The 19,502-nt window shown below is 33.0% G+C and overlaps 1 protein-coding gene across 7 annotated transcripts in view; it reads right to left on the reverse strand.

Moving 5' to 3' along the window:
* Positions 1–571: 571 nt before the first annotated feature.
* The window catches only part of LOC111045932 (protein sickie), a 512,310-nt gene continuing 493,379 nt past the window's right edge, over positions 572–19,502 (reverse strand). For all 7 annotated transcript variants that reach the window (XM_039433162.1, XM_039433161.1, XM_039433165.1 and 4 more), the window contains 9 exons: positions 19,286–19,427; positions 17,531–17,718; positions 16,419–16,657; positions 14,126–14,272; positions 11,395–11,637; positions 9,222–9,418; positions 7,942–8,164; positions 6,248–6,374; positions 572–5,148 (listed from right to left, as the gene is read on the reverse strand). In XM_039433162.1, coding sequence (XP_039289096.1) covers positions 5,029–5,148; positions 6,248–6,374; positions 7,942–8,164; positions 9,222–9,418; positions 11,395–11,637; positions 14,126–14,272; positions 16,419–16,657; positions 17,531–17,718; positions 19,286–19,427 — 1,626 coding nt within the window. In that variant the 3' untranslated portion in view covers positions 572–5,028. The remainder of the gene's footprint in view (positions 5,149–6,247; positions 6,375–7,941; positions 8,165–9,221; positions 9,419–11,394; positions 11,638–14,125; positions 14,273–16,418; positions 16,658–17,530; positions 17,719–19,285; positions 19,428–19,502) is intronic.

The raw sequence follows: 19,502 nt of genomic DNA on the forward strand, positions 1-19,502 counted from the left end.
AAATAAAGATTTGAGTAATAAAATTCATTGATTTACAAACAAATGAGTGAAAAACAGTACGCTCTCTTCTATACCTATGTGAGAGGACTGTGGTATACTGGTTTTTAACAATGACTTCCATCCTACCGGGCAGAAGCAGAGAGAATGATCTAATGGTTTCGGAATTTTAAAATGTGCACAAATATTATTATGAGAGAAACTTCTTCCATTGGAAGGGTGACAAGGTGACTAATTTAACCAGCTCTACCTCTAACTTCGACTCCGTTCAGGAAATCGTCTGAAACTGTAGCCTGTGATTCGATTTATTTCACACCATCAATCTTCCCAAAAACTACAAACATTAGGGTTCTAGATAGCGCATCATTCTAAGCAATACATTTCAATGTAAATACGCGCTATTCAACACTAGTAAAGGATGAAGACTAATCATAATATGTAAATTTATGATTAATCTCCATGACAATCGAGACCATTGAATTCTAACTCAACTTCAACAGAGAAGGTGGTGATGAAGTTTTTCTTGCAAAGATATTGCAGGAAAAATTTCAAGGTGGGTAAGAAATAAGAGAAATTATGACAAAATTCATTAATTTTTATTGTATTGTCAACAAATTGTGGCATGGCTGAGTAACTGCGAATATTACAACTGTATTTTTAACATTATAAGGAGCACAATAGAATATTCTTCTCTGATTTTGATACAATATTTTCATATAAAATTATGAATATATAAAATGATTCAAACAATATTCATTTCGAAACTACACTGAACAGTAAGCACATTTACACCATTATAATTGTAAGCAAGCAAATATGCTTGGCATTGAGGAAAAGAATTTCTCAATTTGGATTTGTACACTGTAGATAGAAAATTATCATCTTTCTTAAAAGCATATAATATGTATATATTATCTGAACACTCTCAAAATATATAATATGTATATATTTTAGAAAAAAAAACGTAAGAAATTTTATTCAGTAATAAGCACTTTATACACTGCTGACTAGGAAATAGGCACTGCTATAATGTAGATGAAGTGAATAGAATTTTTTAAAAAATTGAAATTAAGGAGGAAAACACGCAATGAGAACTAATAACAATAGAATCCCAATAATGTACATAATTAAAAAAGTAGTGATTCATTATTTACAAAGTTATGACAAATTTATCCTTAAAATAACTCAATAGTGTTTATATTTCAGTTTATCAACCACAACAATTGATAGTAGTTCTATGTATAAAAGATGAGTTTTAGTTTTGAAGAAATTCAACGATTATTTCATTAAATGAAATTTTTACAGTAAGATAAAAGCTACAAGCATTTGGAATTTGTGTGTAGACTGAATACGATAAACTAATATTCATGAAAGCCTTACAAGTAAACAATTTAGAGGATTTTACGAGATTATTACAAGTATATTGGTATTTGAAAGATACGTTACTCCAAAAAACGTTTATAATTCAAACTATACAGTCAGTTAATATTAGAATTTAAATTTTATGGAGAAAAAAATTTGATTTCATTTCAATCATTTATTTATTGTACAAAATACTAAAATCATAATAAAATTATGACATTGAAGGAAAAACTAGGCTGAGCCTGTACTATTTCTCTCCAAAAATGTTGATAAAAAGTTAAATGTTGTGATTTATTTATTCTCAGCTAAAACCAACAGTATATTAATGATAAATTTTAATTTCATAGATAAATTATTATTCATATCGTAAGTCGAAATGATGAATTGAAACTCTGGTTTGAACATATTTCTCATTATTCTCTGATTATTCAGTTTTAGATTCAATTATCTAACTGCACTTGAAACAATTTTAGGCACTTTTATTAAGAGAATAGGCAAAAATATCGGTTTTCATACTCCTTGAACGTTAATTTATGTGAATATTTATCTGAACTTGCATTATCGTACGGTATTACATCAATATGACTTATCGTGGAATAATAGGAGACAAGAATTAACTCATAGGAGATAAGAATTAACTGAGAATGAAATTACTACATACTACCAAAGTATTTTTGCTTTCATAAGTAAGCAAAAAGACTAAATACGGATTAAGCATTCAAATTGAACAAATATTTAAATTGAAACTGATCACAATAAAATATCTAATAAATGAGAATTTGAATATTTCAGAAGCATAATTGAGTAAGCTTTGTTAGCAATAGACATAGGTATTTGGTATTTAGACATAGATCTTCAGATATAATGTAGAGGCAGCATGGATTACACCCTATTGAATTTTTACATTTAAAAAGTTTATAAAAATGTATAAATAGCCATCATTTGGAAAATATGGTAGCATAAAGCATATGAACAAGTTTTGAAAGCTAATTACATATTTTTACATAAAGAATATTGAAACAGTGGTTCATATTTCACAGGTTAGGCTATAATAGAACAAATGAAATACGGTAATTGTAAATACAACCTACAGTTCAAGTCTATATTTTTGGTTTAGAATTTTTCACAAGGTTATTGAGGGAAAAATTGTATTACAAGTAATTATTAAGATCAACTTAATAACATTTAATTGACTGATCATTCAATTAAATAATTGGTAATTAATCAACTCAAAAATTAATTTTATTCTTCTAATGAAAAATACAAATGAATGAAGAATTCAAAATAGGGAGAAAGTTGAGCAAACATGATGAATGACATTGTTGACAAGTTTGTTCTTTGATAAGATTTTTATAGAATGAAAGTAAAACAATATTGAATACAGCATTAGGAAATAGAACAACACATGCAATGAATGACACATGAAATTATATCGGAAAGTTATCAGATTCCACATTCCTAATACTACTTTACTTAAAACCTGTGTGGTGTTGCATTTATTAATTTATATTTTCCTATTGATGCAATTTAGCGCATTCAACAGCTGAAATATTTTTATTCTACTACTAAAATATACCAGAAGTGTCCAGTACAACCTATTCACACTTATTGTTAGTAAAATATTAGTATTATTACATGATCTCTCAAGAGCTCAGCTCAGAGTTATAAAATTTTCGTTACGGCTTAAGCAAATATAAATCAAAGACAAACGTTAATGGGGATAATCCATAAGTAACTAGGACAAGGAAAGTAAAAAGAGGTCTAGTCAAATATCAAACCTTTTTCTGTAGTTGAGAAGTTGATATTGTGGTGATTCATATTAAATTAAAAAGACTAAGAAATTGTCAAAAATCCACTTTAATTTATCTTTAAATAATCTTTAGTTTACCAGAGATTGACAATGGTGTAATAACCGAAACTGGTCTTTCTAAGTATCAATAAAACTGTGGGTTTTGACAATTTTTTAGTCTTTTTCATTTAAATATCAAACCAACAAAATACTAAAGATTGCTTGATAAATTATTGATTATTTCTTATTAGCACAATAACCTTACTGATAGTACAAAATGAATAGAATATTAATATTTTCAAACAAACTGGTAACCTGGTTTTACTCGTACATAGATACTGATTTTGGAATAGTAGAGCTATGATTAATATTACTATCTGGAAAAGATATTCATAACAGAAATTGTCGAAGAACAAAATCAAAGATGTTTTTTGCATATGACTAGTTGGCTCAAACACAACCAATAAAAATTAAGAAAACTAATTCTGGAGTATTTGAGATTTGAATAATCGAAATACTATTTAAGATTACCAGAAGTAAAATAAATAATATCGAGTTTGAAAGGCAATTATTGATGTGGACCAAACAACAAAAGTGTTATTATGAAAATATTGATCCAATTTTGGATTGGATTCCGACGTTGAATGACGTGAATATTCAACAATGATTTTATATAAATCCCTGTAAAACAGGTTAGATGACCAACACATTTGTTTAAAAAAGCTGAATTATTAAAAATATTAATACAATACATTGATCTCAGTGACTGAATTAAACAAGAAATTTATAGATATAATGTCAGGTTGTTAAAATTCATTCATTTTTTAATGTTTTAACTTATGACAGAGACGTGAAAATGGAAGAATAAAAGTAGAGTTGCAATTGCTTCTATAGTTTCAGGCGATGGAAGCAAAATTTAATCGTAGAGTAAAAATTCGTGCTATAGTTTCAAGCGATGAAAATAAAAACAACATTTGATCGATTTTCTTCAGCAATTTCACTTTCTTCTTTGATAATATGTATCAAGATTCATTTGTTAAAAAAAAACTTCTAGCATCAAACCTTAGACCAGTTATAGAATAGACACGGCTCATTGTATTTTCATACTGAAAGTCGATGAAGCCAACATCTACTGCCAAATCCACCCATCTTGACATCACAACAGTGACGTCACGCATCGTAAAGAAATTATTACATAGTGAGGTCCACGTTATAATGACAGTATTTGATCTACTTTGGTTTTGCTATCATTTGACAAAGCCGGTGGTACTATCCTTTTCTAGGTCCACAACGATGTCAATTATGTTTTTCACAGTGTAGAAATATAACTAATTCATGCAGAGAATCGGCATCGCTATTCTTCTATCTTTATCCACTGCCATCATAACGTGGACCTCACTATAGAAAACTTTTTTGAGTTTGTGGTGTTTAACTTACATTGTTGTTATTCAATGCATTGTTGTTAGCTTGGTTGTGACGTCAAGATGGGTGGATTTGGCAGTAGATGTTGGCTTCAGAGGCTAGACTTTACAGCGTGTCTATTCTATAACTGGTCTAAGCATCAAACAATGGGTTACAATTACAAACAAAAAATTCTAAACCAGAACATCTTAAAAACAGTATTGCATCATAAAAATTTGCCATTGCAAAGAAATGGGGGAACCACCGAATCAGTTCTATTATTTGGTAAGGAACAGCTTTGGTAAAAAGTACTGCATAGCACATACTATAATAGACCCGCACAAACATATTAATTACACAACCAGTAATTGAAATCATACAGATTATTTTACACATAACTATCTGTTTCTACATTAATTCTCTTTACAATGAAATATAACTCATTTACACACTCTATTAAAATCGATTAGAATACTCGATTATATTGTAGATTCAGACCCTGAGTTTTGAATATTGTCAGAATTTAGATTAGAATCCGAGTCATTGCCATGTGGATTTGAGTAGTTGGCAGCCTCTTGTAGCCTCATCAACATGTTCAACTGGGAAAAAATCAATTCATTAATTAGAATAATTAGAATGAGATCAATAGATCAATTAGAATAAGAGGGCATAGCTACTGGGCACTACCTCCGTAAATAAAGTCATAGTGCATGATAGGTGATTGATGGTGACGTCAGCACAGGTAGGTCTCCTAAACTAATAAAAGCACTAGATATAGATCAGTTGAAATCAACAAATTTTTATCGGTGTAAGAGCCCTACCTGTGCTGACGTCCCCAGAATGCACTATATCTATTGTTTATCTATTTATTTGAGATACATATGAGAGCACAATAATATGGGATAATATCCCATAATTGCTCTCTTAACACATACTATGAAATGAAATAAAAATGAACTTTATTCTGCCTTTGAATAATACAACAGTTAAATACAATAATCGTTTCAGAATTATACTAGCAGCAATTTTTCATAGACGATGCCAGTTTACATTCATTCTATATATAAATTTCATAATATAGAGGTAAGAGTTGCTAAATAAAATAAATAACAATTGTTATCTGCGGCCATCGCGGTACAATGATAAGAATTTTATAAGAAAAATGCTGTTTACAGAGAACTTGTTACTACAAGTAAAACAATTGAAAATGCAATATTTTATACAAAATTGAAAGAAATGAAAAGTTTTTACAAAAAGTCTATCTGAAAAATATACATTACAGAAAATTTAAACATAATTAACACAATTTTAGATAGCAGGAAAAATAAACACTGCTAATAATAAAATGAAAATATGAAAATAGCTTTGTTTACGGAGGTAGTAGGTAGTGTGCTGGGATGGTTGTTAAAGGAAAATTACTATAAATTAAATTACAACAAAGTTAGCCAAATATTTAGTCGTTGAAACGATGAAATCCAGAAATGTAAATTTTTAACAATTCCTTCTGATATTTGAAGCTAATAATGTTGAAAAAATGTACGGGATTAAGGTTAACACTTTTTATAATAGTATTTTTAAAAGCTTCTAATTTGAAAATGTTCAATTCCGACATTTCTTTATCATTATTATCAAGCAAGAATCTCAAGACTTGAAGAATAAAAGAAAAAAGTACAAATTGAAAAAAAAGAAGATAGTTACCAAGGGATCTCCATCATTGTCGCTTTGCGTGGAGCTCATCGACTTGACACTGCTGGCCCCCCCGGCTCCCGGTGTCACCCCTCCTCCCACTGCTTGCAAATCGTACCCCACATCCTCGGGTCTCAATCTAAAAACAAACATTCATAAATTAGTTGAACTGTTTCAATAGTTGAGTGTATATTATTATCTTTAGTGTTTTCTTATTTGCCTGAGAATAATTTTGTGAATAACAAATACATTTTTTTTTTAAAGAAATGGAAATTATTTGATAGATATTATGTAGCTTACTAGCAGGTAACCCATGCTCCGCAAGGGTCTAATTAAAAACTTGACAAACTGGAAACTTGACCTTCTGAAATCTAGAAGAATCTAAATAGGCCTATAACCATCCTCGGTAAATTAAGAATCTTATTATGTATGATCAGACTATATAGCATGCTGTTTCCTATATTTATGAAAGTTGAAAAACTTTAAATCTACTTCTAGAAGTAATAGCTATTTATAGATAATATTTAAAATGCCAATAAATTTTTTTAGATGGAGATAAATTGGAAATTGCATTTGTTTGCAGTAGCAGAAGTCTTCGGGGTGACTTTCAGCATTTAATTGGGATTTTCGTTTAATAATAATTATTTTAAAATGTTATTGTTTCGTAATAAATTGATTGGCCGAAGTCGAGTGGTTTAGACGTTGGCTTTATAAACAAGAGGCCGGAGTTCGAATTTCGGCCCGGGCAAATTATTTATGTCGGGTCACTACCGTGTTTCGGATGGACACGTTACGTTGTCGGTCCCGGCAGCCTAAAAAGCAGTCATGTCAGAGGCCTTGAAATTTATCTGGAGCGACCTGAGAGCTCTGACAAGAGACCTGATCCAGCTAGGTCACTCGGCATTATTATAATAGCCAAAACTTACATAGTTGATCAATAAGTCTTGAAATGTATCTCCTTCTATTTATCAACCTTGGCGTAGAATAGCTGGCCTCTAATATTTATTCATTTAATCATGCATTGATAGATAGAATATCATTCTCAACTATGAATGATTGGGAAAGTAACAACAGGTTTGAAGCCCAAAACTGTTCCTTTCCCAAATTTAGATATAAATTGTCCAAAAATAGGTTATGTTACACTTCATGACTTTTGTCCAATTTTAAATCCAATATATTTATAAACTGGGAATTTAGAAAAGTTGAAAACCAAATTAAATAAGAGTTTTTCACTAAAGCAACACTGAAAACTGAAAAATACTAGAATAAAAATAATATAATCTTGTATAGCATCTTTAATGGCTCTAGAATAGCAATTCTTTTTGAAAATCTAAAGCATGAAAAAAAATTATTAAAAAATCAACATAAATTCTGACAACCAACCAGATAAACTTCTGCTTCTGCTATTTTCTTCGTGGTGGTTAAAAGCATTATTTTAATATTATAGTTTTATATATTTATTCAAACAAATAGCCAACAATCTCTAATTTTTTTCATCATCTGTATCATCAGAAAACGAGAACGTTTCTGATCTGAATGAGATATTTGATGGAGATATATTATATGGATTGGGGTCATACCTTATGAGTGATTATTAATTAACATTTGAACACATGCAATCTCTCATTTCTTCATCTGTAGCATCAAAAGCTAGCACTGCGATCTGAATGGGATATTTGATGTAGATGCATATTATGGATGAGTACCTGATGAGTGAATCAGCGCCGCCATGCACGGGCTCCTGGGTCCAGGGGTAGGTGTTGATGATGAACTGTGTGGGGTCCTCCCAGGGCGCGCGGCGGCCGTACAATTGCAGGCCCTCCCGCACCGCCTCCAGCAGGTAGGGCACCAGCGAGTAGTTCCACAGGTCGGTCAACCACACCTGCGACCCGTCCACGTCCATCGGGCACGACAGAAACAGGCGCGGACCTACAACAAATCACTAATTAATCAATAAATATGATAATAAAATTAAAAATAATAAATTATTATTAAATAGACAATCTATAAAATTATTATATACATTGATAAATATATTATTTACTAGCTGGTAACACGCAATCTCCTCAAGTCCAGGAAACCCATCTATGCAAAGTTTGATTTTGGATTCCCAATTATAAGGCTTCAGATACAATTTAAACTAGAAATTTCAAGTAGAAAAGATTGAGCATCAAAATCTCTACAATTGATGTCCAGTAACATTCACCTAAAATTGAAAATAAGCTCGAAATTCGAGAAAATGTGATTATGAATGAGAGAGGCAACTGTTAATTCGAATGTACCTAGAATGTATGAAAATAAGCTCGATATTCGAGAAAATGTGATTATTTAAATGCAAACTTAATGAGATAGGCAACTGTTGATTCGAATGTACCTGGAAAGTACGAGAATAAGCTCGAAATTCGAGGAAATGTGATTATTTGAATGCAAACTTAATGAGATTGGCAACTGTTGATTCGAATGTACCTGGAAAGTACGAGAATAAGCTCGAAATTCGAGGAAATGTGATTATTTGAATGCAAACTTAATGAGATTGGCAACTGTTGATTCGAATGTACCTATAGTGAGGTTCACGTTATAATGACAGTATTTGATTAACTTTGGTTTTGCTATCCTTGTCTATCATTCGACAAAGCCGGTGGTACTATCCTTTTCTAGGTCCAAAACGATGCCAATTTTGTTTTTGGCAGTGTAGAAATATAATTAATTAATGCAGAGAATCGGCATCGCTATTCTTCTATCTATATCCACTGCCATTATAAGGTGGACCACACTATAGAATGTATTCCAGGTAACTTGATTGATTCCATTAAACCATTCACAGGAGAGAAATAGCAGATAAGCTATTGATCTCGTCAGCTGATTGATTTTAAATTATAATGGAAATTTTCATAACGGCAAGGAAAGATGTGTGAGTGCGCCACACCCGATTTTTTTGAAGTGCAATTGCACATAAATAAGTTATCGATTTGAATAAATAAGTTACCTATGGTGACATCGGATGAGCTGTGGGCCTCTAGGAACTGATTGAGGTGGTTCCAGACTCGCGGGATCCAGTCGACGATGCGAGCGAGGTCATTGTTGCGTTGGCCAGACTGACACTCGGCCTCAGTCAGCCGCCGGCGCAGGTAGCGACCCAAGAAGCCCTTCACCGGCTCCATGTGGTTCGCGCACAACACCCACCTGGACAGAGTCAAAAGCACCAATTATTGTTTGCCATTCCAAAGTCGAAGTGAAGATGATTTGAAAAAGAATATTGTAAATAAGGATTGTGGGGTGAAGTTGAAGATAACGCTGAAGATACCAGCTGTTCTTTTAGAATTAAGTTTTTTTTGGTCCTTCAGAATGATTTTTTCAATATGTGAATATTTTCTACATTAGTAATAATAATGTGAAATATTTCTTTTATGTTTGGTTTTGAAGCAGTTAAATTTAAAAATCTACTCTGTAAAAATAATATGCATATGTAAAAACAATGTATTATGCATATGTGTATTCTCATTTGAACTATGGGACTATGTTTTGGGGGATCTCTGCAGATGCTTATAAGGTTTTTATTATTCAGAAAATGATTTTAAGGATCATCTGTGGATTAAGAGCTAGAGATTCTTGTAGAGCACACTTTAAACAACTAGGGCTTCTAAAACTTTCAGCTAATTATATAAATCAATTATTAGTTAATGTAAAAATGAATTATAACAAGTTTCAATTATGTAATGACAACCACGAATACAACACTCGTAATAGAAACATAATTGCCTTCCCAATTCATCGCCGCACAGCATTTGAGAGAACTCCTTTTTATTCAGGGATGAGATATTTCAATAAACTTCCAGCAGAAATAAGAAACATAGAGTCAGTGCAACTATTAAAAAAAAAAACAGTTAGGAAAATATGAATTGAGAATAATATTTACAGTGCTACCGAATTTCAATTTTATCGATTAATGACAAATTTTCTGATTGATTTTATCAATTTAGACTAATCTACTAATATGTAATACGTTAGTACACATTGATATATAGGTTTAATTAGAGTGTAGATTTTTTTACTTTGTAAATAGATGAGTCTTATCTACAATATTTAGTTATAGGATAGCTATAGGAATAATTTAATATGAGATTATACTGACATGTCACCTGTCATTTGAGTGAAACTCAAATTTTGACGTTCTTGTGATAATTGTGAATAAATAAATAAAATAATGACTGAAAATTTTGTGAAGTGAACAACATCAAGACTATTTCGGACTATGTGTAACCTTATCCAAATTTGGGAGAGGAATAGCACAAGGTCACCTAATTTCTTCTCTCCCTATCATTTTGATGATGAACTTATTGTATGAATCAATAAAGAATAAATATAAGAAAAGAAAGGATAGGACATGAGAAAAAACAAGCTGGCGAATATTTTTCCAGTAATGCAGAATGCAGTATTAAATTCAATATTTAGGATTTGAATAAATAAAAATCTTTATTGACACTAGAGATGCACAGTGACTGCCAAGGCAGATCCTTGTCATATTTTACAATTACAATTTCAAGCCGATTTTTGCTAACTCAAGCCGATTATTGTTGATTATTACCGTTTTGGCCGGGTCAGACTGTAAGGACGACACAGTATGAGAGACTACCAGCGTCACGAAAAAGAACTACTAGGACTATCGGCTGTGAAATTTGAAACTTAAACACCCTATGAGAACTTAAACGCGATATTACGAGATATCTTCTTTTAATTCATACCGCTCGTAATGTATAATTCATTGATATTGTATTAATTTGGCAGCAAAAATACTGATAAATGACTTATCTAAGAGGATGAATTTATGTTTTGTAACGATTGACTTACTAAACAAATTAATAATACGCAAAAAAACAAAACAAACAAAACCTACTCTAGAACATGGTACGCCATAGTGGAGTAGGTCAATTTCCACACAGAAAAAACTAAACAAGTAGAGGACACATTATAAATTTTTTTTGTAACTTACTATTGTATGTAATTGTAGTTTATCTAATATTTTGTGTAATTGATGTTGTAGTTTTAGTTCTTTTGGGAAATATACATTTATTTATTTTGTAACGATTTGAAAAATAAGTCTATTAATTTCTGCCAAGATTGAATTTTTCTGAGTCAATATTTCAAGAAAATGCTGTTACCTGAAATTATGATGAAGCTGTAGGTTGGTGGTAGAGCAGGTGGCCTGATTCATGGTTCCGATGATGTAGGGACACTTGGCGTACTTGGAGCTGAGGAATCCGTTGAAGACGTCAGCCAGCGACGCGGCGTTGTGCAGGTTGTCGAGGATGATTACCAGAGGCAGATCCGACGCCGACGTCTCACACTGTTCCGCCACATTCGACAAATACTGGCGCAGCTCTTTGCTGCTCTTGTGGTCGACACTGAAATCACACCACGCAATACATTAATAAATAAATAAAAATATATATCTGAGTACCCTTTTTAAAATTATATTGTCACGACATATTTCGGCTATATAATGCCATTATTATATATATTTAAAAATAGCCCTAAAGAAAAAAGACAATTAATTAATAAACTATACAGAGTGTGTCTCAAGGAAGGTGTAACAGTCGAAGACCATAGATTCTACATGAAATCTGCAACAAAGCATGTCCAGTAGAGCTTTCTTATATCGTACTTAGTTTTTGAGATATATAGATTTTTCTATTTTTTTGAAAAACGTCATAACTATAGTGAGGTCCATGTTATAATGGCAGTGGAGAAAGCTAGGAGAACAACGTTGCCGATCCTCAGTCTTGTCAATGCCTTCTATAGACGGTAGCTGATACAGGATTATTGGTGTAATTATTATTAACGGATTATTCTCGTTTAAAATAATCAAATTTTATTAAGCAAGAAATTATATTTTTCAATAATTTCAAAATTAATTTTCATAATTAAGATGAAATATTTTGTTAATTAATTATTAATATCGGGGCACCGAGCTTCGCTCGTTATTTTTATTTATTGATAAACAGAGCACAATATTTTATTCTCTAAAATGATCGTGTTTATATTTACAGCTGGCTTTACGTCAGCTTATGAATTTCGGGGATGCGATATTTTGATTTTCCACAGAATCACTTGCTCACTTTTTACTATCCACAGACGACAAAAGTTTCAGCTGTTTCAGCCAAGGATGAATTATCTTTTTAATGTCGTTCAACGAGGTTTCCCAAGGATGAGACCTAGTGCAATCTAATTTTTATATCATAAACCTACTATGTTCCGTATGTAATCGTTAGATCCGTTTTCGAGATCCGTGAACATAAATGACCAGATATAAAAATATAAACAGATATACAGATATTGCTCGCAATAGGATTTCTACATTATTTAAAGACGATCTGGCAACAGAGCAAAGCGAGAAAGAGTTAGCGCTATCCGCGTTGTTGAATGATAGACAAGGATAGCAATACCATTGCTAATCTAACACTGCCATTATAACGTGGAACTCACTATAGAGAACTATCATTCAAAATCGAATTCTGAGGATATGGCTGAAAAGAGGGGGACATTTTCAATACGATTCATCCAGTGCTTGACGTTTTAAATTTTTTTATGAGAGCTCAAAGTTGAAAAAAGTACATTGCTCGGGTTCAAAGCCAAATTTCAAACAGTTTGAACACTTTGAAATGTCACTTTGAAATTGTGAAATCAAAATTATAGTTTCTAATAGAAGAAACTGCAGTATAAAGAGTACTTGGTTCAAAAATTGATAGAATAGAGTCAAAGTAGGAGATGCAAATCATTGTACTGTCATTAATCGATTAAAACTTCACTACATTCACTAAATGTTCTCTTGGAAGTGGTAAAACTCAAAATTATTGATTTTTACATGAAAACGCAATGCCCTTTATTGACTGAATATTCTGGACTAATACAGTAGCATTATTGACATTTGATAGAACTGATATTTTGCTAAAACCCTAATTTCTTGATAGGGAGACAGGGAGGCAATAACAGAATTCCTGGTAATACAAGGCTACCAAATCACAATGACACACCAACGTGATATATGATGAATTAAATTATTTGCTATAAAAGCTAGAATCAATAATCAACAATTTTATTTGCCGTAAAACTTTGCACAAAAGCAATAAGCATCGTCAAACAATGAAACAATTTATAATAAAATAATTATAATACAACCTCTGTCACAGGTTACATAGTTGTTGAAACAGTTTACATTTGGATATCATACGATTTACAAATTCATTATACTTAAATAGGCTAATAGGGGTAGTTGAAATACGGTATGTCATTGTATATCAGTACCAAAACAAGATTGCAATAATTTCTCATAAACCCATGCCAGATACCTCGCATTGCAAAAACTCTTCAGTTGAGTAGAACACTGGTTTTCAGCCAGTTTCCTAAAACTCTACTGATTTTTTTCGATGGTAATTTTCTCACACTGCTTGGTAATTTATTACAGAGAAGAATCTGCTAATACCTATGACTTTTAATTAATTAATTAACTAAACACTAACTAATTAATAATACGCACAAAAAACTAACAAAACCTACTCTAGAACATGGTACGCCATAGTGGAGTAGGTCCATTTCCACACAGAAAAAACTAAACAAGTAGAGGACACATTAAAAGAATTTGTTGTGACTAACTATTGTATGTAATATTGTAATTTATCTAATATTTTGTGAAATTGATGTTGTAGTTTTAGTTTTTTTGGGAAATAAACATTTATTTATTTTAATGGATTTGTGCAGTCTTCAGTCTAACCCTAGGTCTCATAAGTGCTAATAGGTGCTAACTATAAAACTGTAAGTACGGTGGGTAATGATAAATGTGGAGTTGGATTAAAAAGAATGAAAAAACAAAGATCTTTAAAAATGACAACTTACTTGAATGTAGCTATGGATTCGGCAGTGGCGTCCTTCCCCGCTCTTAGAACAAGGAATTCGGCCAACTTATTGGCTAGATACGATTTGCCAGTTCCACTGGGTCCGCACAGAATAATACGTCGGTGCTCCGACAATAATGATACATATCTGGAATCACAAGACGAAGCCAATCAATTAATTTAGTCTTTTATCAAAATATATAGTTTCGTTACTATTTCGTGGCAATCGCTGTAATCATCCAATAAATATTTATTTTTCTTTGTAAAATTGGTGTTCTAACGTCGGAAGTTGGATAAATAAATAAATAAATATCTAGCTTGATAACAATGCTATGATAACAACGATATACACAATAGCTAGTAACAAGTAACAGAACAGAGTAAGGGTGAGGCAATATGAGGCGTTTTCAGACGAGTCAGCAGGGCAGGGAGCACTCTGGTTGGCTGATTATTATTGATACTGATTATTATTGATTATTATGATACATTTATTTGATACCCGAGAGCCAATCCAATCAGCCTAATTCAATTTCTGTCCTGCCCACTCATCTGAAAACGCTTGAAAAATCTCCTAGTATGATCTAGATCTAAGTAACAAAGAGGCAAGTTGTCACTTTAACCCGATTTTTTCAAGTAATCCATTTCTTCCAAAGCTCAACATATTTTGTATGGAGACTACTGTATTTCTAATGCAGACAACAGGTTCAAGGCCCGCCGCAAAGTAGACCCATGCTAATCCACGAAAAGCAACCCACGCCGTGGGATGTTTTGTAAACCATTGCTAGGCTTTTCCAGACATCTGTGTAATACATGCAATGAATAATCCACTTGTCAGCTGATTGATTATGAATAATTCTATAGCAATGGTTTACAAAACATCCCACTGCGTGGGTTGCTTTTCGTGGATTAACGTGGGTCTACTTTGCGGTGGGCCTAAAGCACTATGAGAATTTGTGAGGATTGATTCACCTTTATAGCGTAAAATATACTCCCTATTTTCTCATTCAAACGCCGACATGCAGTCATTTATTTGATGTTATAAACGATTTCCTCATTACAGACAGTACTGTACGGTCCATTTACAAAACATTCAACATTACTGTTTATAACGGTTGGATATGAGTTGATAAAACTCGAATGTTCACCAGTGAAGTCCTTCAAGTTTCATGAACTTATTTTCAACTGTTACTGTATGGAAAGGTTGAAAATGTTTCAATGGTACAGTCTGTAAATGAACAAACAGTTTATCACATCAAATAAATGACTGCATGTCGGTGTTTAAATGACAAAAAGTGTGTTAATACATCACAGTTTGGAATGGATCAAGAAACCATCATCTTTAAAATATACATAACTAGTAGTTCTGTGAACAGTAGACCTCACGCAGTATTCTCATCTACAAGTACCTGATTGAAACTATAGACCTTATGGAAATACAGCAATAGACTGGCGTCTCCACACATCTGTGTAATCACTTGTCAGCTGATTTATGATGAATAATTCTATAGTCTGATTTTTACTCTAATATTGGCGTATGAAGGAGGCTCCTTTTTCCTTTTATATATCCTTGAGATGCAAAATTTCCAAAACCTTGTATATACGTCGACGCGCAATTAAAAAAGGAACATACCTGTCAAATTTCATGGAGATCTATTACCGCATTTCGCCGTAAATGCGCAACGTATAAACATATAAACATTTAAACATTTAAACATTAAGAGAAATGCCAAACCGTCGACTTGAATCTTAGACCTCACTTCGCTCGGTCAACAATCATTTGTAATTTGGTGCATTCATGAAGATTTTCAATGAACTATACTATATCAAGCTAGTTACAAACAAATCGATTATTGGACGTTCGAGTTTTTGCCATTCATATGAAAGCCATCAGATTTAAACGGAATTTGACAAACACATCATCTGTTTGCCAAGTTATGTTTAACCTTATAGAAATTACTAACTGATAGCATACTAACTAAGCATAACTAACTGATTGCAACTCTCACCAGCGGGCAAGGCTTAATTCCTTTTGCTGGTGATGCCAAATTACACATGAAAAGTATCTAATAATTATGATTTTGGTATTATTTATGCTTAATTTTCATTTTATACTTTTGATTATAAAATTATGTATTTTCTTTTATTATGTTTTGAACATGTATTTATTGCATGGCAAATAAATTATTTGATTTGCATTATAAGTTCGTTAAAAATCGTACGTCCAGAATCAATATGTGTGTAACTAGACTTACTTGTTTCACAAATTAATAGAAACGATGAAGGGATAATATTACCTTTGTACTATGGGCTTTGGTATGAGTGTGGTGAATGTGAGCGCATCCATGCTGGGGGTGCCCTTCAGGCAGATGGATATGGAGGCGGAGGCGGCGCCCACCAGGTAGCCACAGGGCAGCAGCTCGGGAGGCGGTTGACTGCCGCTCCCGGGTCCCCCCCGCACCACCTCCCCCACCTGGTAGCTGGCAACGCTGTCCGCGCACAGGCCGAGGCTCGCGTCGATCCTCTCAACGTACTCCTGCGTTCACAACAAACATATTCAAGAATTAACAAAACTGAAATCAAAATTTTTGAAATATAAATTATCTTTATTCTTCTTCTTAGAAAGTATCCATTGTTGAAAGTAATGGCTATTATCACGTGTTTTCAATGTATATTCATTGTTGAAAATAATTATTGTTTTATCACGTGTTTTCAATGTTTATTCATTTTTGAAAGTAATGGCTATCATCTGACAAACAGTGTACTGAGGAATAATCCTATAGGAAGGAGACCAGCTGGAAGGCCAAAAACTAGATGGTGGGACCAGGTCCTGAAAGATATGAGGAGGATGGGCCTAAAAGAGGAGGACGCGGGTGACCGAAATTTTTGGAGAGGCTTAGTTGATGAGGCCAAGTACCGACTGGGGTACGAGTGGCCACCGCAGTAAGTAAGTAAGTAAGTAATGGCTATTATCGCGTGTTTTCAATGTTTATTCATTGTTGAAAATAATGGTTTTATCACGAGTTTCCAATGTTCATTGAACGTTGAGAATATGGTTGAAAGGGCAGACATTTTCTCAAGTTTTCAACGTTAGATTTACACGGTTATTCAACGTAATTCAACGTAAAAGTATCACGTGTTTGAAACCGTTTTTCAACGTTCTTGTGCTACCGGGGATATCATGTTTTTTGTTAATAATTATTATTAAACGAAAATCCAAATTAAATGCTTTAAAAATGTTATTTGAATAAATACAATATATCAGTAATTTCTATCTATGTATTTGTTGTCAGAAGATCTGCAATGAGCGTATTGCCGAATCATCGCGGAGAACTACCCCAACAAAACCCCAATCAGACTAAAAAATGCCCGAAAATTATATACTCAGAAAATTGTCATGTCTGTTTACCTTGAAGGCCCTCCTGACAATGGAATCGAGCATGTCCCACTTGGTTTTGGTGGAGACGGAAATGATACCGATAGGAACTGTGGTTGAGTCATCGACGTATTTGTGGTAGCTGCCATGCGAGCCGAGGTACACTGACAGGCACACTCTCTTGCCGTCTGGATCACACGCGAACAGTTCGGTTCTGTGATCTGAAAACAAGAATTCAGCACAAATTTAGACTTAAAATTCTAAAATGTGTTGAACTTAATGTGTGTTAGCATATCTGCTGATAGATAAGACAAAATTAACTAAATAATGGCCCGCTTGCACAAAAGTATGCTAAATTTCATCAGGGATTTAATGCCACAAGAACCTATAAGAGAAGGCTTCTTTGAAAAAAAATTCTGATTAGTTCTCGTGGCATTTGATCACCATTAGATCAGGTAATAAGTTTATCTAGTATGGCACAAACACATGAAATTTATTATCTTTGAAGGTTTAGTTTTCTATCAATGTCTTGTTACATCTTATTTGTAACAAACTCCAATTTGAGAAAATCTTCAGAGAAATCTAGGACAAAAGTTACATAAAAACGAGCAGACAGATTTTCAACCGAGCCAATGCATTATTCGTTTAATGCTGGTGGAAGATCACAATGAAAAGTTGAAAAATTTGCACAATTTTTGTCGAAATGTGGGCTTATACATTTACAGAAAACTATACAATATTCAAGAGAGAAAATACTCCTCGTGAATTTAAAACTTGGTATCTGAAATAATGTTTTTCTAATATAATATTCTAATAGGGCTACTTATTTAATTAGGGAATTTTAATAGGTACTAGCCGTCAGGCTCGCTTCGCTCGCCATATCCGTCTAGCCAGGGGGCTCCGCCCCCCGGACCCCCGTAAAAAATTAGATCAGCGGGCTCGCCTCGCTCGCCATATCAGGCGATATAATATTCCCAGTAATAGCTCTGATTGAAGTAGCAGTGCCCAATCAATTTTTCTGCGATAAATTCATTTCAATCTTCAACTTGGTGCCAACCTAACAAAGTCAACTCAACTTAATGCCAACCTGACAAAATTATTAATTTAGTTACCAGTTAATAACTGTTTCGAAGAGGTACTCTCTCTATAGTTCTATATTAACATATGGTATGGACATTTTTCAATTATAATTAAGAGATTGGAATAAGAAGAATATACATGCTAAAAGACGAACTTTAAACCCTTAAAACCACCCTTAGAGTTAAAATATTGCCAAAAGATTTCTTAGTGCGCCTCTAAAGGGCCAACTGAACATACCTACCAAATTTGAACGTTTTTGGTCCGGTAGATTTTTAGTTCTGTGAGTGAGTGAGTGAGTCAGTCAGTCAGTGAGTGAGTGAGTGAGTGCCATTTCGCTTTTATATATATAGATTGTGATACTTGTGATAGGGATTTTTTTTATTAACATAGAAATAACTACATAGTACCCTTTTTTAAAACTTTTTATATAAACACACATAAATACTTCTAGTTTCAGCTTTCAAGCCATTTTCAAGTGTGTTTTATGTGGAGATAACTTTTTTGAGAAAGGACACTTGAAAATGGCTTGAAAACTGAAACTAGTAGTGTTTATATAAGTTTAAAAAAGGGTAGGTACTATGCTATTATTTCTATATTAATTATTTTCCCCTATTTCGATGTTTGAATTGCAATTTACTCAATGACAGGTAGTTTTCAAAAGTGAATTGTTTTGCCAATTTGTATGCACAAGTTAGATTTAGAACAAACCTGTAGAAACGGCGTCGGTCATACTGAACCTCCTTTCTAACGAGTCATTAAGAGGCAGTGAGCTCTGCGAGGAGGTCAGCGACTTACTTGTCACTATCCTTTGCAACCTCTCATTGTCCTGCTTCAGGTTCAACATTTCATTCTGAAAATCAAGAAACACATATATGTTTGACAGAAGCATATAGCACATAGGATTAACAGAAGCATATAGCACATA

The sequence above is a fragment of the Nilaparvata lugens genome, chromosome 7, assembly GCF_014356525.2.
Source record: "Nilaparvata lugens isolate BPH chromosome 7, ASM1435652v1, whole genome shotgun sequence".
NCBI lineage: Eukaryota > Metazoa > Arthropoda > Insecta > Hemiptera > Delphacidae > Nilaparvata > Nilaparvata lugens.